The 24636-nt window shown below is 34.6% G+C and overlaps 1 protein-coding gene across 1 annotated transcript in view; it reads right to left on the bottom strand.

Annotated features, from left to right (window-relative positions):
• The window catches only part of LOC145248840 (heat shock factor 2-binding protein-like), a 592183-nt gene extending 569165 nt beyond the window's left edge, over window positions 1-23018 (bottom strand). Inside the window, exon 1 of the mRNA XM_080110563.1 lies at window positions 22866-23018. Within this exon, the coding sequence (XP_079966689.1) occupies window positions 22866-22928 (63 nt within the window). The 5' untranslated portion in view covers window positions 22929-23018. The remainder of the gene's footprint in view (window positions 1-22865) is intronic.
• Between the last annotated feature and the right edge of the window lie 1618 nt (window positions 23019-24636).

The raw sequence follows: 24636 nt of genomic DNA, 5'->3' as shown, positions 1-24636 counted from the left end.
ACAGAACAGATAAAATGTATCAGAACAGATACTACGCATTGGGATTTAAATTTTTGTTTTGGCTTGATATATTACAGACACCATGAAAAAGTCAAAATATTAGATTATCAAAATTTTAAGATTGAAAAAATATATAATATGCAAATTTCTTATGCAAAATAAGTTTTGGGGCAACCCATTTGAAAGAAAGAAAAAAACGTCTAAATATGATAAACAAGTCAGATTTGCCAGAATTTTTTTTTTTTTTTATGCTACAGCTTTTTTTTTTTTTTGGAGAAGTGGATTGTACTCAAGGTGTAGTACCTGTTCTGATACTGAAGACAGAAGAGACGGAATATAGAAACAGAACAGATACTACACTTTGGGATCAAAATTTTTCTTTGGCTCGATTTATTATAACCACCATGAAAAGGTTGAACATATTAGACTGACATTCTAGATGACTTCAAGACAGATAAAAAAGAGTAAAAGAAAATGAAAAAAAACTTTTGGCAACCAACTTGAAAGAAAAAACATGTTTACATATAACACACAAGATTAACCACCTGCTTCAAACAAATTAGCAAAAAGATTTTTACTGAAATACCCTTCATCCATGAATACATTAGAAGGAATTTAGTAATGTTAGCATGACTGCACTAAATGATTATTGGAAACCTACAAGTAATGAAAACAATTTTTTTTAAATACATGAACAGCCTAAAAAAAAACAAAAAAAAAAAAACAAACAAACTGGTTTCCTTTTAATGTTTAACATATCTCTTTCCATATGCAGCACCAACGGAAAATGGCAGGACAACTGATGGTCTGCTTGCGTTGCATGTCTGGTATTCTGCATAACCCCTTGTTCAGCACCACTTGCCTAAACTGAAACTCTTCAAAAAAAAAAAAAAAAAAAGACAGTACAATAAAAAATTACGCTAAAACCAGGCCCTAACTCAAACAAAACCAACCTGCCTTCTCCCTTGAGGTTTGCATTTACGAACATCCGTGGGCTTAGAATTAATTTAAATGATGTCAAAGCATTTCTCCTAACAAACACCCTGGATATCTTAGCACTAAGTGAGACTAACCTACACTCCTCCATCCCCTCTAACTACTTTAACATGCCTGGATATCTCCCACTCTGCCATAAGGACTCTGATAGACATATGCATGGGCTTGGAGTATATATTCGAAACACCCTCCCCTTGACTAGAGAAACTAAACTAGAATCGGACGATCAAGCCTTTATGTGCTTTAGACTTAACATGCAACATAACATTAGCTACTTTTATTTTCTCTACCGCTCTCCCTCGACACAGGACTGTACCCTAATAAACAAAGTCTCTGACAGCATAGATACAGCACTTTCCATTGACACTAGCGCACAAGTGCATGTGTTTGGTGACTTCAATGTGCACCACAGACAACTAGCTTGGATTTTCTACTCACACAGACGCAGCTGGTATGACTACATATAACTTCTCTATATCTCATTCCCTATCACAGATGGTTACGTTTCCAACCCGTTTCCCAGACCAGCAAGAACAACACGCATCACTTCTAGATCTGTTTCTGACCACAGTTCCCGATGACTGTATAAATAATGCCCACAGCCCACTTGGGAATGCCGATCATGCAGTAGTAATAGTTGAAATAGCCCTAAATTCTAGACCCAAAACTGAAGAGCTACTGCTCAAAACAACGAGATATTATAAAAAGGCTGACTGGGAAGCCATCAGGGATCTCATCAGGGACGCCCCATGGTAAAATCTCTTTTCACTTCCTGCTGAATGAGACCACTGAATGGTTCAAAACAGCAATTGAAGCACATGTTCCCACGTGGAAATTTTATAGCAAGCCCCACTCTTCCCAAGGGTTTACTTCTACTTGTGCAGCCGCCATCGCGCAAAGGCAGCATGCGTACCGCAGATTTAACCGACATAAGTTCAGTTCAAACAGGCAGAAGTATATAGAATCCAGAAGTAACTGTAAGAAAGAATAGAGAGAATTTACTGAAACCACCAAAAAACGCATAGAAGCGCAGAAATTAGGAACCTGCGACTTCTGGAAAATCTACAACAGTGTAGTAAATAATGGGCAATCAACAATTCCCCCATTATCCAACAATCATGAGGTTGTTTGCTCTGCAACTGAGAAGGCTAACATGCTTGCCAGTCGGTTTGCCTCCAACTCCAAACTGGACCCTGCCAACCACCCCCTCCCTGACTTTCCTTTGCGGACAGACGCCACACTAGACGATCTGAAAATCTCCCCTTCTCAGGTGCATGCTATCATAAGAAATCTTGACACTGCAAAAGCATGTGGACCTGATCTCATCCCGGCTGTGCTATTAAAAAAGTGCTCTGCCGAAGTAGCTCCAGTTCTCTTCAAACTTTACAACAAATGCCTTAATGGATCTTGTTTTCCGGACTGCTGGAAAACTGCTGCTGTGGTACCAGTTTACAAGAATTCTGGCGAAAGAACTGACCCAGTAAATTATCGCCCCATTGGCCTCTTCCACTTTTCGCCAAAATATTTGAGACCCTAATTAACCAAGCTCTAGTCCATCACCTTACACATGCTAAACTTCTGACTGACCAACAATATGGATTTAGACAAGCCCGTTCAACAGCAGACATACTAACTAATCTCAGAACGTATATAACAATCACTGGACAAAGCGGGGAAGGATAAAGCGGTAGCTCTAGATATATCTAAGGCTTTTGACAGAGTATGTCATAAAGGTCTTCTCAGGAAAATCAGATCATATGGTATCACTGGAAGAATACATAACATAATTAAATCCTTCTTAGATGAGAGAAAAATCCAGGTTGTTCTCAACGGTCGTACATCCAAACAATACAATATAAATGTGGGAGTGCGTCAGTGGTATATCCTGGGACCTCTGTTATTCCTAATATTCATAAATGACCTCCCTGACAAAATTGCCTGTGAGATGGGTATATATGCTGATGACACCACACTATAACAGACACGACAGGAAAACAAATGAACACATATCTAAAGAAATGGCAGAAGTAATAGAGGAGTACCTTCGATCTGTAGTGGAATGGGGACATAAATGGATGGTCACATTCAATGCTGCCAAGACTAAACTCGTTTCCTTCAATAATTACAAGAAACCTTCTTTACCACCAATAGCAATGGCCAATGACTATCTGAAAGTACATCCTTTAAACTCCTCGGCCTAACGCTCTCAAGAAACATGAGTTGGAACAATTATATCGAGAGTATCGCCAGGACCGCTGCGAAGAAGGTAGGTTCTCTCTACCGTGTTAGAAAGATACTAACACCCGAAAGTATCCTATACCTCTATAAGGCCACCATTCGCTCATGTATTTTTTATTTTTACATGGGGGTCACCACTTATCAAGGCCCGAAGGCCACTCAGGGATAAGGGTTATTGCGTGTACAGTAATCAATGAGATAGCATTGTAGTAATCATTAGTATTGGGGTTTTTGATAGAGTGTCTTACTTAAGAGGGCGGTTTGTCAGGAGTTTGTTTATGTTGGACTTGAAGGAATCCAAGTTGTAGTCAGGTGGGAAACAGGCAAGCGGCAGAGAGTTCCACTGGCATGCAGTTCTAAGAAAGAAGCTTTGCTCATGGAATCTACGTTTGGATTTAGGCACAGATACAGAGTGGGGAAAATTACTGACAGTAGTTTCAGCCAGACGGGTGTTTCTCGTGAAAGATTGGCGAGGAGAGACGAGGGATTGGAGCTCAGACAAGCACCTGCCATGGAAATAACGATAAAACAAAGACAGGCTCACAACGTCTCTTCTGTGGGAGAGAGGTTACAGGGAAGAGAAAAGGGCATCCCCACTAAACCACGAAGTCTATTTTGTACTCTGTCAAGGCAGGATAGGCTGTTTTTTGCAGCTCCTGACCAGATGTGGCAGCAGTACTCCATCCTTGGACATACTTGGCTTTTATATAGATAGAGAATTGCATTAGTAGTGAGATATCTTCTGTAGCGGTAGAAGGATCCCACCATTTTCCCAGCATCCCTGGCAACAGATTTGATGTACGTGTTCCATTTCAGATCAGGAGTAAAGGTCAAACCCAGAAGCTTGTCAAAACATGGAGCCTCCCCAAGACGAGAGCCATCCATTTCAATTGATTCCAGATGGGGATCAGAGCGTTGATGATATAAAGATAGAAGCTTGGTTTTGAATGCATTAAAACTGACCAGCCACCTCTTCTCCCATTGTACCACGCGTTCAAGATCAGAGGAGAGAGAATTAGAGAGAACTTTATCATTTACGGCCTTTGATGTGTTGCCATAGATGGTCATGTCATCAGCATAGATGTCAACGAATGATTTAAGTATGTGTTTTGGGAGATCATTGATGTAGATCAGGAAGAGAGTTGGGCCCAGGATGGACCCCTGGGGGACTCCAGCATTAATACTGTGGGCATCTGATTTCTGCCCATCAACCACTACTCTTATGAACCTATCAGAGAGAAATGATTTAATGATTGAGAAAACATTTCCAGTAATACCGTAGCTGGAAATCTTGTGAAGTAGGCCCTTATGCCATACCTTGTCGAAGGCCTTTGATATGTCAAGAGCAATTGCCCTGGAAAGGAAACCTTTGTCAAGAGATTCACTAATCCTGTGTGATATAACCGTTAGCACATCTGCTGTAGATCTTGCAGAACGGAAACCATATTGCATGTCACTAAGAAGGTTGTTTCTGTTGAGGTGGTTGACTGCTTTTTTTATTTAATATGGATTCCAACAACTTACTCATGACACACAGGAAACTTATTGGTCTGTACTGAGAGGGAGACGACTTTTCGCCTGAAATCTTAAATACAGAGCATACTGACGAGGTTTTCCAGGGTGTTGGAAAGCACTTCTCCTTAAGGCAACACTTAAACAGTTTTATAAGTATGGGGGCAAGTTCTGGTTGGAGCTTTTTCAGCACTATAACTGGAATGCCATCAGGGCCAGTTGCTTTACTGGAATCAAGGTTCTTGATTAGCTTGGCGACCTCACGCACAGATATTTGTATGTTGCATAGCATGTTGTCTGTTATAGGAGGAAATACAAGGAGTTAGTGGTTATTGTCGCATCGGGTAGAATTAGCTGCAAAGTTCTTGGCAAATAGTCTGGCCTTGTCTGATGCCGACGAGATGACCTCAGGTCCATTGATGATAGTTGGGATAGAATGCACGCTTCTGTTCAAGATCCTGTTTGCTATTTGCCAGAACTGGTGGGAACCAAGCCGCTGCTCAGCTACTTTGGATTTAACAGACTGAACATATAGCTCTCTTACATGTTTTATTACTCTTTTACATTGGTTGCTGGCAGTCCTGAAAGCAGCTTTAGCCTTAGTACATCCATTACGTTGGTAGTCATGGAAAAAGTGATTTCTGTGCACGATGGCAGCAGCACATTCTGGGGAGAACCATGGCTGGCTGTTAGGTTTTTGTTGGAATTTTTTGGATAGTATGAATCGATCTATGCCTACAATTAACCATTCAGTCAGGTCTGATACTATAGAGGACACATCCTTTTTAAACATGGAATGCAGAGGTAGGTCAGATATGAATGTACGGAAGCTGTCCCAGTCAGCCATAGAGTATCGATATACAGTATGGTGGAGAGGTACGTCTGAAGACTTATTACATTTCATTTTTATATTCACTGCTACAACAGAGTGGTCAGAGGATCCCAGAGGAGATAGAATGGAACATGAACACAGCTCAGGGGAAGTTGTGAGGAATAGGTCTAGAAGGCTTGCATATTGATCGGGTGTATCGGGTACACGGGTGGGTTCGTGAACAATCTGAGTGTGGTCATAGGCAATGGCAAAATCGTGACAAAACCTCCCCTCATCATCGGTTTTATTTGAGTGGGTCAGCCATTCCACATTATGGACATTGAAGTCACCACAAATGTGAATGTTAGCCGAAGGATGAGCAGACAGGATGTGGTCAATTTTCTCAGAAATGCTCTTAAAAGAGAGTAACCCACTGTTGTGGGGGCGATAGAGGGCAAATATAAATGCAGTGGTGTAAGCTAGTGCAACCCGAAAGCACATATAAGGTATCTTCTCTGGAGATATCCCTACCACACGGAAAGCCATGTATGGAGTATATGGTTCAAAAGAGAGTCGCCAATCTAATAGGTCCTGAACTGTCATCTAAACTTCAGCCCCTGCCCCATCGATGAAATGTTGCATCCCTCTGCCTTTTCTACAAGTACTTTAACGGTGAATGCTCTGACGAACTGCAAGCAACGTAAATGACCCTGACAAGCAGCTAAATCCCACCCCTTCACAGTAGAGATCCCTAGATGTAAGAGAGCCTTCTACTCCAGTAGTTTCTTCCCCAGGACAGCTAGACTTTGGAATTTCCTGCCGGGTCCCTGCTTCACCAACTGTACTGACATGCAGAAGTTCAAGTGCAACGTGAACCGACATCTTGCTGCCCAACACCCTACACAGTACCCCTGATGCCCATGTCCCCGATAGTAGCCCCCTACAACAAAGTGGCAATATGCCTTGTTTGGTGTGAAAATGTAATAAAAAAAAAAAATTTTTTTTAAATTAAAAAATATGTGTTGTAGAGCAACAGCTGTGTACGCAATTTACAAGTCTGCTAAAATGTCCGACTCTGGTCATACGAGCGCGCCAGAGTAGCAGACTCGGGTCATACGAGCGCACCAAGGTAGCAGACTGATTTATTACATTAAAGTCTTACAATATCCAGAGAGACACATTAAAAAATCTAATTCATGACATTCAATGGAGTCCAATGGGGCAAAAGATGGCTAGGTTAATTTTAACACATCCCAAACCAAGCTTCTATCTTTATTACCAATGCTCTGATCCTTAGTTGGTTCTAATATGAATGGCTCTCATCTTGAACAAGCTTCCTACTTCTACAAACTTCTGGGTTTGACCTTCACTCCTGACCTGAAATGGAAGAGTTACATTAAATCTGTTGCCAGGGTCGCTGGAAAAATGGTTGCATCATTTTACCATTCCAGAAGGTATCTTACACCTGATGCAGTCCTCTAACTGTACAAGAACCAGATATGTCATAAAATGGAATATTGTTGCCACATCCTGGAAGGAGTCGCTCGGAAGACTACCCGGCCTTGCCAGAGTTCAAGTTCGGCTTTGAAACCTAATAGGGAGAGAGGGACATCCTTTACTCCTCTTTGCAATCTCTTTCCATACAGAAGAGATGTGAACCTGTCTCTGCTCTATTGTAATTTCCATGTCAAGTGCTCAACTGAGCTCCAATCTATGGTCTCCTCTGCGAAACTTCACAGAAAAAAAAAAAAAAACATTCAACTAGCAACAACCACTCAATTTTCCCCACTATCTGTGCTTAAATCTAAAACGCAAATTCCATGAACAAAGCATCTTTTGTAGAACTGCCTACCTATGGAACTGTTCACTGAATTGCTTTTTAGCAAACTACAACATGGTAGCCTTCAAGTTCAATATAAACAAGTTCTTGTTGAGCCATTCTTTAATCAAATTCTACCCAATTTTTATCACTAATGATCACTATGCTGCTGTTTCAGTGACCACTGTACAGTCATTAATCCTTATACTTAAATGGCTTTTAGGTCTTGATAAAAGGTGACTTTGTCGTAAAGAAAAAAGTACCTGTTTCTTATTGAAATGCCACAAGATTATAAAAGTTGATAGCTTTAGGTTTTTTTTATTAACGCATTTAAAAAATAAAAGGTTTTTTGTTCATTACACTGTGGCTGTAATCAAATTTATATCTGAAAATGTTAGATTTATTTTATATACAGGATGAAACGATAAAATTGTCGCCCTAGAAAAGATGACATGATTCCATTTCCATTCGATGAAAACCAGTTTTCTATTTTTCCATTGGATGAAAACCAGTTTTCTATTTTTGTTGCAAACCATCTACTAGTTAGTCACGTGTATGTAAATCCCAAGAGCAATAGGAGCCTTCTATCATGTCTGAAAGTGACACAATGTTCAATGAGCGAGATCGGAGATGCACCATCATACAACTCATGCTCTCTACTAATCCAAGTTATAATAACAGGACCATTGCCAGCACCCTTAAAATACATCACTGGATTGCCACGAATAACAGGGACATGCCCAGAGTGATGAAAACAAAGTTTCTGGCCACGGTTATAGTCTTTAGTGTGGTTTCACGTGAGGACCACATCATGCCACCTCACATCTTTGAAGTCAGCTTAAAAATCAACGCCAAAATGCACCTGGATGTGCTGAAGAGTGTGGTGATCCCCTGGTGCATTCAGGTAGCTGTTGGCAGACCCTGGGTATGATAACAGAACTTGGCGCCGACCCACAAGTCCAAAGAAATTCAGGCTTGGCTTCAGAAGGAGTGCTACGACTTTGTAGCCTTCTCTCACTGGCCCTCTCCTCCCCCGACCTGAACTCGCTGGACTACTTCGTTTGGTAATGTCAAGAACATCAACACGACCTCACACAACACCAAAGTCAGCTTGATCACTGCCATCCACCAAGTATTCGCCGAGCTCCCACCAGTGCTTGTGAAAAAGACATGCTTCCAGTTCTAGAACTGTATCGAGGCGGTGATTGAGGCTGAAGGTGGCTACATTGAATAGATGTCAGCTCTACTACATAATCAAGTTACCCGAATTGATTTTTTTTTTTTTCAATAAAAGTTATAAAATAAAGTTGTGGTGTTGTTTTCATTAGGGCAACAACTTTATCAATCCACCTTGTATATGCTTTCAATTATATATATGTGCTTTGGAATATTCATTACTGAAATATAAATATATTACTAGCAGGTTGCCCGGCATTACCCAGTCATAAGATACGTTTAAATATGATATTTTAATTCATGCAGATTACGTATTTATTATTATAGAGACAATTCTCTATCGATTATTATATTGAACCTAATATAAAGCAGCAACATCAAAACTAAAAAATACGTGACTTGGATGCCATCAGCTAGTACGGAGACCAAAACATAAAACTTTCCACCCTTATTCTGAGCCACGCCTTTACACAAATTCACCCATCATCCCTTTTTTTTTTTTAAAAAGAAGGAATCACCCAATCTTGGAAGATAAGATGCACAGGCAAGCGAGATTCAGAGTTTTGTAATTATAGATTCATGCATAGACTGGAGGGGGGGGCCAGGTGTTTAGTTAGTGTAGTAAGGAAATCCCCCCTAGTGGAGGGGGGGGTAATAAAAGTGGTAGTAGCGAGAGGAGGAGATCAAAAAAAAAGTAGGCAGAGGTGTTAAAAAGAAATGGTAGTAGGCAGGCAGGCTTGAACCCATAACGTGAAGGAGGAAAAAAAAAAAAAAAAAAAAAAAAAAAGAGTTAAAAAAACGTGGTTTCTTAGCCAAGGTTTCCATCGCCCAATCGGAAGTTCGGTACGTTGAAATTAAGCATAGTCAATCGAAAAGAAGACTGTGACTTGCTAAAATGTCGGCAAAAAAAAGTGACCCCCTGCTTGTACAAAACTGCTCAATTGAGAATGAAGGAATGAATGTTTTTGGCCAATTTTTTTATATTTGTCGTCCAAAGGATGGAGCTTTAAAACGATACAGATTTCATCAGGATCTGTCGTCTGTCGAGATGTACAAACATACACACACACACATTTTTTGCCTTTTATATATTAGACTAGCGAGGGTACCTGCCATTGCCCGGGTATGGTGAGGTGCGTGTCTGTATGAGGGGGGGGGGGGGTAAGTCAAAACAATAATAAAATGGAAAATAAATAAGCGAACGAAATAACTGTTTAAATGTTGAAACATTTTTAAAAATTGGACCCCCCCCCCCCAAAAAAAAAAAAAAAACAGTAAACGTGATGGAAAATAATACAAACATACATTTTAAGAGACAGGTGAGTTTTATATATTAGATGTTAGAGACAAAAAAAAAAAAAAAAAAAAATTGGAGAGTTGCAAAGCCTCCAAAAATAAATCATCCAAGATCTACTTTTCACTCCAGTAACTCTTGCTTCCCTTATTTTGTTCTTTAGTCCTCACATTCCATAAGCAAGGTTTCTGACAAAATAATTGATGTTTTATAGGTTGGAATCTATCCATATAAAAGTGGAGCATAGAAAGAGCATAGCGTCCCAAGCTTCAGCCTCATAACTCTTGCTTCCTTTATTCTGTCCCCTAGTCCTCATATTCCGGGAGCCATGTTTCTGACAAAGAGGAAAGAACTGTTTTCTGGGTCGAAATCTATCCATATAACACTTATTTGCTAGTTTTTGACCTTGAAGGATATTTTTAACTTAGCTCCTTACATCAAGTGGCTTCATGTTTTGTCTGGAGCAATACCCATTAAAAAAAATTAATACACCCTGATCGTAAACCGGAGTTATCAAAAATCAGAATTATCTGATCGGAGTGCAATTTGGAGTATGCATTAATAAATAAATGTTGATGTAAAGTAATTATGTTATTTAAAGAAAAGCGGTTTTAAAACCTAGTAGATGTCCTCTTTTCCTTGCACCTTTTTTTCTCTCATAAGTGATGTTACAAGTGTATCTCTATGCTATCGTTATTTTCATGACAAGTGCTCGACTGAGCTTCAATCTATGGTCCCTGCAAAATATTCACAACATACACGTCTAGCTACAACCGCTGTCAACAATCACCCCCGCCATTTTTTATCAGTGTTTTAATCTAAATGCAAATTCTATAAATAAGTTTCTTTTCTAGAACTCTACGCTTGCGGTACTATACCGTAGGCCTGGCATTCCAGCCGACTACAACATGGTCATTTTCAAGTCAAATGTAAACAAGTTCTTGCTGAGCCGCCCCTTAAATAATCAAATTCTACTTAATTTCCACCATTATTACTTAAGTATGCCGTTGTCTCACTGAATACCTTAAACCCACTAACCCTTCAGGCCGTGATAAGTTATGACTAAGGCTATGACAACAGCATATTCTTTTTCTTGTTTTGATTCTCAGGTATATATCCATTGATATCTTATGTTTTTATGTAGTGATGTGGTTCTCGGTTGATTAATCGTGTCTGTGTTGGATATATACTTAAGAGTAAAAACAATGAAAAGAATATGCTGTTGTCACAGTACTAGTTATCGCTCCCTTGTAAAACATTAAAAAAATTTTTTTAAATAGATATTCTTTTAGTTGACTTAAATTACTTTACTTTGCCTCTTAATTTTAAGGGTGCAATATATCTTGGGAAGTTAAAATTCAGTGACCACCTTTAACATCCTGTAGATGAAATGGAAATTTTTTTTTTTTTTTTTTGCAGCTGGTATTTAAAACTAAAGATGTAATATTTATATTTCCAATTTATCAGTATCATTTTCTTCCAAAAGTTTCTTTTTTTTTTTTTCATTTGCACCTTCTTTGTAATGACTACTGATTTAAGACATATTTCGTCTTTGAAATTTAGTTGAAGTAATTTGTCATCTAAAAAGATGTTTTTTTTTTAAATAAAATTTAACATCCATTAATTGATAAATACTGACATTTTATTAAGATTAGATAATTATCTGATTTTTAATGGATTTTTTTTTTTTTTTCTTAATCAGGGGGTATTCATTGTTTTTTTTTTGTGTTTTGTTTTTTTATTGTTAAAAATTAGGTTTCAAGGATTTCCACAAGAATTTAGAACGATAAGAACAATCTCTACATTTAAAATGTTTTGTAAAACAAAAAATAAATAAAATAAAAAAAAAGCAACATACATTAAGATATACTAATTCTTAAAATAAATCTTTCCATAGTCACGTAATATCTTCTCTTCTCTACACCCTCACCACCTCTCACAAAAAATGGCCTCCATTCCGTCTCTAGAGACAATGAATATCCCCTGCGCATGTAATTCTGAAGCAAGGGTTATAAAATCCTGATCTCTCTGGAGTCAACATTGTCCAATTCCAGAGATAAACAGAACGCACATACAGCACCTGATATTCCCAAATTTTCACTAATTTTAGTACTAACCTCTGTTCTGTCTTGAGAAACAATGGATACTCCCTGCACATGTAATTCTGAAGCAAGGGTTGTAAAATCCTCAACCACACCTGTCCTGAGTCAACACTGGCCGATTCCAGAAATAAGCAGAAAGCACATATGGCACCTGGTATTCCCATATGGTCACGAATTTTAGTACTAACCAGGCTCAATGATCGTTAACTTTGGTTATCTAACGGTGAATCGTTATTATGCTGTATTAACTACCTCTCGATATATAATAATAGAAAGCGCAGGTGCTCGTCCGAGCTCCAATCTCTTGTCCCCCCCCTTACCAATCTTTCACAAAAAACACCAGTCTAGCTGAAACCATTGTCAGTAATTTTCCCCATTCTTTATTTGTGCCTAAATCAAAATGTAGATTCCATGAACAAAGCTTCTTTCTTAGAAGTGCACGCCTGTCGAACTCTCTTCCGTTTGCCTGTTTCCCCACTTGACTACAACTTGGATGTCTTCAAGTCCTTAAGAAAGATACTTTAGCAAATCTCCAATACTAATGATATCTACGATACTATCCCATTGATTACTGTACATGCAATAACCATTATCCCCGAGTGGCTTCCGGGCCTTGATAAGTGGTTACCTCCATGTAAAAAAAAAAAAAGAGAAAAAAAAAAGCGGTATCAATTGCATTTTGAACGCATATTCTAAGGTTATCGGTTTACAGTTTGTAAATGAGGAAATCATCTTTAACATGGCAGATGCTGTGGAATAAAGCTTTGATATCAAATAAGCAAGATGATAATAACATGCAGTGCAAACGTTTCGTAAAACTAGTACAAGTGATGAAGTATAGAGAATACGATTCTTGTAAAGTGTTCATCCACATGAAACGTTATTAATATACCTGCAACATTATGGGCGTGCCATATGTTTTAATTAACGTGATTTCGTTGTCTTATTCTGATATAAAAACAAATCATGTATACAATTGGAATTTAATTGATATATTCCGGGATACCCAACAAGTATGAATTTATGGTAGAATTCCATAAATGGCATAATCGTATTGACACACTGGTTCTCATCAGTTCACCGAAGTTAAGCAACGTTGAGCCTGCCTAGTACCAGATGGGTGACCATTTAGGAATTCTAGGCGCTGTGTGTGCTTTCCGCTTATCTCGGCATTGTTTTCAGTCATCCTGAACCTCCACTTGCCACTGGTATTCAACAATGTCGATTAAGGAGAGGTGTGGTTGGAGATTATGCAACTCTTGCCACAAAAATTTCATGCGCAGATATCCTTACAGTGAGCATCCATAGTCTGTCAAGACTGAAGGAAGCCTTTCATATATGGATGGCTCAACCTAGAATTTGTCTCCATCTCTCCTAAACACTAGGCCAGTTTAATAATAACCCTGCAACCATTTATTTATGATAATCAGACTTAATTGTACAAATAGACCCAATAACTTAGAATTTATCTTCAAACAAGTAAAAGTGTTACAAGTAATCAAAGGTTGACATCAATTTTATTAAAGGTTTTTACAATAATATTGTGAGGTATGTGCTTGCACAGTACAGCTATAAACAGCAAAGGCAGCGTCTTTCTTTTTTTAAGATGATAAAAAAAATTTTTTTAAATAAAATAGTATGGGATAGTGATGGGACGATTCCAATATTTTCCGATTCCAACACAATTCCTTGATTTCGATTCTTTATAAATCTCTAAATATTTAACTGTATTTTCTCCAACGTACAAACATGCCTGTGAGTAAGGAGAGGGGGGAGGTCTATAGATTTTAGTTTTACTGGAAGTTTAACTACCTGCGGTGGAAGATTTTGTTTTAAACAAAATGAAATAAAAAGATAATTAAAGGGATCGTTTTTGGTATTGGAAGATAGGCACAAATTTTTCTGATTCCAATAACCCCAAAATTTCCGATTTTTCTGACTTACGATTCCGATTAATCGTTTCAGCACTAGTATAGGGTTCAGAGCTGGGAACATTACTTCTTGGGCAATGCCAAATGGATGCCAGATAATTTATTACATAAAGGGTAAACGTCTGTCCATCTAAAATTTAAAAAATATACATCGAAAACTCACAAAGTTCGTTTTTTTAAAATCCGCATAAACAGAGTTTATATTAAAAGATTTTTAAAATTAAAAGAATTTAGAAAATAAGATCAAATAATATGGGGTTCAAGTCTGGGAGTAACAGTACCCTCATTACTTCCCGGGTAATGCCGGTGGGTACAAGCTAATCTATAAAAGAATGTGTGTGTGTGTGTGTGTGTGTGTGTGTGTGTGTGTGTGTGTGTGTGTGTGTGGATGTCTGGGTGTGTGTGTGTGAGGACAATTCGCAAGCTATATTCTCAACAAATATTTTATCTACAATCTTAGTATATAGGGTATTGAGACATGATGAAAACTTTAATCAGTTTTCATCCAGAAAAAAGGGCTACTGAAAGGCCAAAATTGAAAAATTGGTACGTGGAAGTAATCTGATTTTTTTATCTGCTAACAGTTTTATGAATGCGCATGCGTGAATGGTTCACATTACTGATCCCTTATGTTAAGAATAAGTAGATTTGAAAACATCTTTTAAAGATCATGTCAAGCTGGTCTAATGTTTATCGTACTTGGCTCACTGTCTTTAGGTTTTGGTTTCGATCTCAACTCGAGTATTTTTTTATTTTTTTTATTTACAAGAAGTGAACTGTTTAGAAAAACATAATTACAACCGGGCAACGCCGGATGGCCTGCTAGTATGTAATAAATAAACAATCATCTAAAATAGTAAGAGAGGAAGAATCGAAAGATGAATAAAGGATATATATATATATATATATATATATATACACACACACACACAAAGTTCTGAATGGTTCACATAATTCCATTGTCTTTTGTTGAGTTTCTCAAACAGATAGATGCTACTTATTAGAGGCACGCCATGATTAAAATAGATATCTTGACACAGTATTCATTCACCAGAAAATATGATGACTATTAAGTATGGGGTGGGCATATGGCTCGTGTTAAGTTCTTTCATATGGTTACCAGATGGAAGCGTTCTTCCCATGCTTACTTCAAATGTATACAAAGATTGCATTTTTAGACATATTCACTTACAGCAGAAATATACACTTCATCTAAAGATTCTGATTCCATTCCAATTCATCAGTATACACCCTCCCCCGCTTTTTTTTTTTTTTTTTTTAAGTTTTTATAGATCAGGAGTCTCTGTCTCTAAACTATGGCCCGCGGGCCAGAATCGGCCTGCCAAAGTCTTTAATCCGGCTCGTGAAGCTCTTATGAAAAATGTAAAAATATCCAGAAAATATTTAATAGAAATGTATGAAAATAGTATGGTGGTTTTTCTTTTTGTTCAGAAAATAATTAAAAGAGTGAGGTTTTTAAGAACCAGTTTCAATGACATCAAAACCGTATAAAACACGCCCAGGTAAATTTTATCATTATTTTTATTTTGGCCCACAGGGCTCAAAAAAATAAATAAATATAGAAAAAAATAAAATAAAAATTTAAAAAAAAAAAAATTAAAAAAATAAATAAATATAAAAATAAAATAATAAAATAAAAAAGTAAATAAAAATAAAAATAAATTCGAAAACTTTGGAGATCCCTTTCATAGATCAATAACGTTGTATTGCTAGCGTCAATTATTGTTTTTGTGTGAGTTTGCAATTCAACTGGTGTGCGTTGGTGTTATCTTTATAGTTTATCTGGCAAACGAGTGTTGTTTGTTAACGTTTCCACCCGACTTCTATAGCCTCTACAGGTATTGCCCTCATTTTTTAAATAAAAGATGTGTAAAAACAAAAACTAAAGCAAAGTGTACACAGAAAATTTGCCAAATTTGTGACAGTCAGAAAATGGGTGATCATTTCATATTAAATTTATATAAAAAAGTGATCCCTCATCTAAGATTTAATAAAAAATTTTCAACAGATTCACGAATTCTATCCAATTTGATTTTTTTTTTTTTTACAATATATTAGCAAATTGGGAAGAATTCGTAATTGCAACTCTTCTAGAAAAAAAGTTTGATAACTATGCACAAGCAGTGTTAGAAATCGCCATTAAAAATATGTGAAAAACTTGAATAATTAGACTTACTATCTTTCAAAGCTTATAACTACTTGAAAAATGCAATTTAAACCCTAATTTATTTTCAATAAAAGGTGCAAAGACCAAATTTTAAAATAACAGGTTTAATAGCAAAATATGCAATATTTGTTTTTTTTTTTTTTAAATCGTTTTTTTTTTTTAAGATTTCAAGAAAATCAACGAATTTTAACTTATATTTTTTTAAGCAAGGATTCAAAAATACTGCGATATCAGATGGTCACAACTGGAAGAAAGGGGAGACAAATGTCTTTCTTCCAGTTGGCCTAAAAGCGCCAGAATTAAAATCCCCTATTTCTGGCATGTTTGCTGCAAATAAAAGTGGTCTATATGGGCCACCGTACGTGAAAAATAATCACATTTCACTTATCAGTTTTTGCCGTTAAACAAATTCTACTCAACCAATTTTCCATTTTTTTTATTCTCTTAAAGAAATATATGAATTTTTTTATTTAATATATTTTATTTCTTCTTTATGGAGTGATTTTTTTTATATAAATCTAAAAAAACATTGAATGCAGCTGTTGTAGGTATTCAATCTTTTCAGGACAAAATTAAAAAAATGTGAGGTTTCACTTAAAGAAAAAAAAAAGGTTTTAAACTTTTGACTTTACATGTAAATTTGCACAAAACTTTTGTTTGTTTTAAATTAGATTATTTTATTCATCTTTTCTCTTTAATTTGTGGTATATAAATCTGAGGTGAGAAAATTAGTTATTTCCATTTTAATAGACATTTCAAAATGGGGGGGGTGAATTAAAAATAAACGTTTGTCTAGAATATTATATTCGGTTTATTGGAAAGAGCATAAAATTTCACATTAAACCTGCAAAAAAATTGAACCAATAGACAAATTTTGATAGATTTTTAAATTGAAAATAATTGGAAAAAAATTAAACTCATCAAATTCAATTAATTTTATTACGTAGAAAAAAAATTGACTGCATGAGCGCGCGCAGGCACTTTGTAAACACTGTTTTTAACAAATAAAAAATAATATTTCTATTATTTTTCAAAAAACTGTAATAGTTTTTTGGAAGTATATTCCATAAAGAAAGTAAACAAACCACTTTCAAAAGAAAAATTACGAGTTTTGTATATTTTATTCGCAGTTTTGTGTTAAAGGTGTCAAAAATTCACAAAAAATTTTGACACACCTACTTATGCATCTTTTTTTTTACCATGCTGAAATAACATTTAGAAAGCCATTCTTAACATTAGGGAGTTTCTATTCTGTACTTTCACTTAATTTCATATACAAAATATATCGGGTTTGTATTACTGTACACAGATTCGAAAAAGTTGTCAAAAAAAACAAATATATAACAAATAAATATTATCAAAGGCAAGATAAGTTACTTTTCTACCAAACTAGATACATTTTTTTCTTTTATTCAATGTAACATGTTTATTCAGCTCGAAAAACATGCAGTGTTTACCGATGTATTGGAAAATTCAAAATGGCGCCCGACACTCTCTTTAACATGGTAAGTTTGGGAAAAGGTGTTATAAATAATAAACTAGATAAAATACTATTTAAAAAACACCGAATATATGTCAACTTATGTCACGGTAACATATGAGCGAATTTCTAACAGTATTTTGTCTAGTTTATTATTTATAACATCTTTTCCTGAACTTACCGTGTTAAAGAGAGTGTCGGGCGCCATTTTGAATTTTCCAATACATGGGTAAACACTGTATGCTGGCCCGACCGACAAACAAATGTGACTTTTTCCGTTATATATATATATATATATATATATATATATATATATATATATATATATAAATTTGTTGTTTAAAATTTCCCCATTCATTTTTGGCGTTTTCGAAAAATAAAAAAAAACATTGAATTTTCCCCGTTAAATTAAAAACAAATAAAAGGTACCATTTTCCGTTTAATTTATCAAATTTTAAATTTATCAAATTTTAGTATTCAATAAACTGAAAAGTTTATGACGTGAACTGGTTAAATTTACGCTACGCGCATGCGCGGTCACATAAACGACGGAGCAAACTGCCGGTACTTTTACAGTTCAATCAAGACATTAAAAAATGAAAATATCGAAAAAAGTTTAAATTGTACTAACCCGTTATGGAATGAAGTTCTCCGAAAAAAAATTTCATTTAATTTCATCAAGTAGTTTTTTTCTTACAGCGATAAAATATGATACCGAGCAAAAGGTTCGATTTTTAGGAAGAAAAGCTAGTATTAAATATGGGGAGGGAGTGTCGGCGCTTTAACTGGAGTTATCTCCCCGTGGTGTTTCTAAAATTCAAACAAAAATTTACAAAAAATCCAAAAAGCCTGCCTTCAACGCGCTCTCATGAAAACGTGTTTTTCCGCTGTAAAAAAAAAAAAAAAAAAAAAAAAAAAAAGAACTCGATCAAATTAAGTGAAATTGCTTTTCGGAGATCTTCAGTTCCAAACAGATACGTACAATATAACCTTTTTTCGATATTTTCATTTTTTTTATGTCTGGATTAAACTGTACAAGGGCCAAACTGCCTTTTCATATAGCGTACGAATTTTTTATGGAACATTTAAAATTATATGAAAAAGAAGAAATGCACTTCAAGAGTAATGTCGGAAAGACTTTTTTTTCCAGAACAGAATTAAAAATTTTTTTTTTTTTTTTTCATTGGCGTATAATTTAAAATTGAAGAAAAAGTTGTCTAAAACAAAATAAAAAAAATAAATAAAAAATTGGGGGGGGGGAGAATTTTTTTTTTTGTCTTACGTAGTTTTTAATGCATTTTAGTAGGTGCGAGCAAAAATAGGGGGATCTAGTTTTGAAAGTCGATTTATCATAATTTTTTTTTTTGCAGGTTTCCGACTACTTTTTTATTGCATTTTAAAGATTAGAGACTAATCGTGAAAAAAAAAAGTTATGAAAATGTTTTCACGGCGAGCTAACCAATTCAGCTAAATTTTGAAGTTAAATAAATTCATTGTAAAAATCCTTTAAACGATAAATATTAGTTTTCTGGGTCTATTTCAAAGATAATTAATAAAGTCCTAAGATATTGAATTAAATAAAATAAAAAGAAAGCACCTGCACCTTGTTTATACAAAATACAGCTTAATTAGTTCTCAAAAGGCAAGTAATTATGCCGTTCGGCAAAACGCAACCTATAAAACTTTGTAATTTCAGCCAATCAAAACACTGTTTCAAAATGAGTCATGATAGTAAAAGGAGGTAGGGGTGTCAGATTTCTTTTTCTCAAGACGTGCATCCATACATTCCTATTCTGAACGTTTGTATCATTTTTTTAATTTAAGTATTTTCCATGTTCCTGTTTTTAAATATTTTTTTTTAATTATTGTTCGAGATTATATAAAAATTATGTTACGCCGAGAGTTTCACATTCTTGCAAGGAAATTAAAATCTTGCATATAAAAATTATGCGAAATCTGTGATATAAAAAAAAAATAAATAAAAGTAGAAATATTTTTGCTATTATGATTTCTTGTGTGAAAATATTAAATAAACAATGCTTAATTCAATGATAATATCGGTAGTTCGAGAAATTCATTTTTCTTCGAGTTATATCGAATTCATTAATACGGACTTTAGGGCTTTTTTCTTAATGTCCCTATAAAAATTATTTTAACTTATTGGTAAATGTATACTTTAAATACAACAGAACACCAACCAATAAAATTTGTTTTTGCTATAGGTTTTCGGGGTCGATGACAACAAATCTGATATTCAAACCCGTCGCAAATTTACCGTTTGCATGGTATTAACCCCTGAACCCTCGCACTATTTTGTGCCAACTCACCGGCGCACCACCATCGTTTATGCTATTCTTACATGATGCGTTCGCGCATGGACGCGCGTAGTAAGGTGACTTGTCACATCGCGGAAGAATTTTTTAGCAGACATTTGAAATAACAAGTTTTCAAAAACAACAACATGTGATTCATTTTTCTGTGTTACGTAGTTTTCGATGCTTTTTAATTGATCTAAAAAAAATTAAGTTTTCACGAGCGATTTACAAAAACATTTTTATTTTTCGTTTTTTTTTAAATTTTTTTGCAGGGGAGAGTTATTCAATTATAAAATTTGTACAACATTTAACAGGTGCTTCTGCAGTTTAATTTACCGTTTTACCGGAAGTAACGCGCCACCACCCGTCTGCTTAAAAATTCTTCCGCGAGGTGACAAGTCACCTTACTACGCGCGTCCATGCGCGAACACATCATGTAAGAATAGCATAAACGATGACGGTGATTTGGCACAAAATAGTGTGAGGGTTCAGGGGTTAATACCATGCAAAGTGTAAATTTACTACGGGTTTGAATATCAGATTCATGGTCATCGATTCCGAAAACCTATGATAACCAAATTTTATTGGTCGGTGTTTCTGTTGTAGTTAAAGTAAACATTTACCACGAAAACTGCATTTTATATGTAATTTCATTCTAAAATGGATAAGTATCGAAAATTTCAGGAAAATCTGATCATTAGTTGATTTTTGCTAGATTTATTAAACACACTTTCGGAATGTCTACTACATAGGAACGTTATTTTAAAGCGCCAATTATGTAAACACAATTTTCTTCTCGCAATTTCATTATTTTCGTTGGATGAAAAAAAATTTTTTTTTAATTATTACAGGTTTATTTTGCCCCTTTTTTTAAAATGGTACAAAAGTTATACTGATAATATTAATTTATAATAAAGTTACATCGTGTTACATATAGGGTGGGGGTAATTCTGTGGTGACTTTTGGCAGTCCCTACAGCTCGTGAGGTACTGGTCGCGATTAGAGTTCCCTGCCGAACACCCTAAAAAAAAAACACTGACTTCTCCCTTAGTTGCCATAGTAACTAAACGATCATGATTTTTTTTTTTTTGTTTTGACTGTTTATGAATATTGAAATAAAAAACATTACTACACATTTATTAATAATATCTCACTTTTAATCACTTTTATCGACTTTTTCTTTTCTTTTTTAAATGACTACGTTTTACTGTTTATGTCTCACTTTTTTTATATTGTACTAGTGCACTTATTGATTTGTGCTGAAATAACGTTATTATTTAAAAAGCCATTCTTAACATGGAGAGGGTGTTTTGTACCTATTCTCTACTTTAACCTTACAATTGAATAAAAAAAACATTAAAGCTTAGAAATACGATTTAAAATATAGCGCGGATCAAAGTGCACTAGCACCCATTTTTTTATTAATAAATGTTTAGTAATTATTTTTCTTTTAATATTCATAAACAGTAAAAACGTCGTCATTTAAAAAGAAAATGCTATTTAAAAAAGAAAAGAAAAGTTGATAAAAGTGACACATAAACAGTAAAACAAAAAGTCGATAAAAGTGATTAAAAGTGAGATATGATTAATAATTATGTGTAGTAATGTATTTTATTTCAATATTCATAAACAGTAAAACAAAGTCGATAAAAATTCATGATCGTTTAGTTACTATGGCAACTAAGGGAGAAGTCAGTGTTTTTTTAGGGTGTTCGACAGGGAACTCTAATCGCGACCAGTACCGCTCGTGAAAACATTGTCTAAAATGCATTAAAAACTACGTAAGACAAAAAAAAAAAATTCTTCCCAAAAAGTAGTTTATTAAATTATTTTGGGTGAAAGTGCACTGGGGGAGTGAGGGACCACCCGAAGACGATCAATGCACGGTTGCCTCACTGGTTGTTCAATCTGCAAAGGGTGTTTATTCCGAAAGCCGTTCTTAACATGGGGAGGTTGGGGGTGTTTATTCCGAAAGGCATTTTCTCATTTTCAACCTCCTCGTAATCAACTTTTTAAAGGTAAATCTTCGGGTGGTCCCCCAGTGCACTTTCACCTTATTTTGTTTTAGACAACTTTTTCTTCGAATTTTAAATTGTCCGCCAATGAAAAAAAAAAATTCTGTTCTGGGGGGGGGGGAGTCTTTCCGACATTACCACTCCCTCTTGAAATGCATTTCTTCTTTTTCATATAATTTTAAATGTTCCGCTAAAGATTCGTACGCCATGTGAAAAGGCAGTTTGCAACGTGAAGGCACATTCAACATTTGGTCAAGATCAAAGTGTAGTATCTGTTCTTCAGATGCTGCACTTCATTTTCTTGTTCTCTTTCGGTGGAGGAGAAATCCCTCACGACTGAGACAATTTTTATTTTTGTACCTTTTCTCCACGTTAAAAAACGACCCTGGTGTCTAACTCTGTCCCGTGGGGAGGCATAGTAAATAGGTACATTCAACTGACGTCGTTTATGTTAGCGTGCGTAACATAAACGAAACTTAAAATGGCGGAAAGTAGTTCGTGGGTTCAGGGGTTCATACCATGCAAACGGTAAATTTGCCCCGGGGTTTGCTTATCAGATTCGTTGTCAACGACCTCGATTACCCCTAAAAAACAAATTAGTGGTCGTTGTTCTGTTGTAGCGTATCTGTATATTTACCCATTTTCTTTTTCTTTTATCCTTTCATCATTTTGTTGTCTATTGTAAAACATGGCTTTTTTTTTTTATAATAATTATTAATTTTTCTTTAAATAAATTTTTTCCTATAAATAAAATGAATTATTAAATTTCTTAGATATTTTTATTTTTTAATTTTCGTTTTTTTTTTATTGTTCAAGTTTTTTGTCTTATTTCTAAAATTAAAATAAAACAAAAATTTCACGGAGTTTTTCTTTTTTTTTTTCTAAAATGTTCAATGTCAAAGTTGTACAAACTTGACTGAATTTTAAAAAAAATGTTTTAATGCTCATTTTTTTTTTTTTTTTTTTAATAAATAAATAAATAACTTACCATTGTTCTTAAGGATTTTGTTGAAATGTGTATTTCTTCATCGCCCTGCAAATCTGACGACATTTTTTAAGACAAATTTCAATCTGAAGTTTTTCTGGGTGTTTTCGTTCGACAACAAAATTTATTTAAATATGGCGCGAAGCGTGACGTCACGCAAGTTTATAAAAATGTCGTCTGTTTTATCGCGGAGGGAAAAAAAAAAAAAAAAAAATTTTACACCTTAGCTCGCACAAATTCACACACGACGATATGTGGTATTACTACCCCCCCCCTTTTTTTTTTTTTGTTTTAGCTTTCTTTAAGAAAAGTTTTCCGACGCTTGGTACTGGCCTGTCAGACTAAAATCAAGCATAAAAAAAAAAAAAATGTTCACTTCTACACCATTGGGACGAAATTTCGGAAATCGTAATACTGAATTTCACATGAAAACAATGGTATTTACGTATTCCTCGTATTTTTAAGATGATTATATCCAAAAAATTATGAAATTATAAGGTAGAAAATTATTTATTAACTAAAATAAAAAAAATAAAATTTGATGAAAACGATTGTAAGACAAAGAAGAGTCCAAAAGGGAAGTAATTTTCCATTTCAATCTAAACAAGATGGCGACAATTTTTCACTTGCTACCACGATTAAAGTTTTTTTTTTTTTTTATCATTCAGTAATATTCAGGTAATTCTGACTGCATAATTTGGAAGCTACCATTCTAACTTATTAGAATTGAAAAACAAATCAGTTGAAACCATTGTTTTTTTTATCTGAAAACTCCATTTATCGACTACAAAATCTCCAGCAAATGTGTATTTAAGCGACGTAAATTATTTGACAAACAAAAATTTATCCAAGTTATTAATCTTTATATAAAACACGTTATTAGACCCTAAGACTTAAATAAAACCTGAAAAAATTTAATTTTTAAAAATTTTTTCAACATTTTTGATTAGTCTAAATGTGCAACAATCGAGGCCGCCAACTTGTTTTGAAATTTTGGCCTTTCTAAGGATTGCCAGATTGGCCTTTTTTAGGCCAAATTTGGCCTTCTTACCCATAAAAAGACCAAATTTGGCCTAAAAAAGACAAATCTGAAGCCTTAGAAAGGCCAAATTTTTAAAACAAGATGGCAGTCTCGATTGTTGTACATTTAGTCTAATAAAAAATGTTGAAAAAGTAAAAAAAATTAAATTTTTTCGGGTTTTATTTCAGCTTTAGGGTCTAATAATGTGTTTTATATAAAAATAAATAATTTTTATTAATTTTTGTCTGTCTGTCAAATAATTTACACCGCTGAAATACACATTTGCCAAATCTCCTCCAAATAGTGTAGAAGCGCCAAAAAATGTATCTAATACAGAATATTCAAAAAATATTTCTTTATTATTTCAATACATTTTAATAGTAAAAAAGATAATTTGGGGAATATTCTGTATTGGATAATTTTTTTTTATTTATTTATTTATGGCAAACTATTATCCTCATCTTTTTTTTTTTAATTTATTTATTGCGAACTATTATCCTCATCTTTTTTTTAAATTTATTTATTGCGAACTATTATCCTCATCTTTTTTTTAATTTATTTATTGCGAACTATTATCCTCATCTTTTTTTTTATTATTTATTATTTTGAACTATTATGCTCATCTTTTTTTTAATTTATTTATTGCAAACTATTATCCTCAGCTTTTTTTTTTTAATTTATTTATTACAAACTATTATCCTCATCTTTTTTTTAATTTATTTATTGCAAACTATTATCCTCATCTTTTTTTAA

Source organism: Euprymna scolopes, chromosome 27 (genome assembly GCF_053919585.1).
Source record: "Euprymna scolopes isolate OS-2025 chromosome 27, ASM5391958v1, whole genome shotgun sequence".
NCBI classification, from domain to species: domain Eukaryota; kingdom Metazoa; phylum Mollusca; class Cephalopoda; order Sepiida; family Sepiolidae; genus Euprymna; species Euprymna scolopes.
The sequence above is the reverse complement of the archived record's forward strand: the minus strand, read 5'-3'. Positions and strand labels throughout refer to the sequence as shown.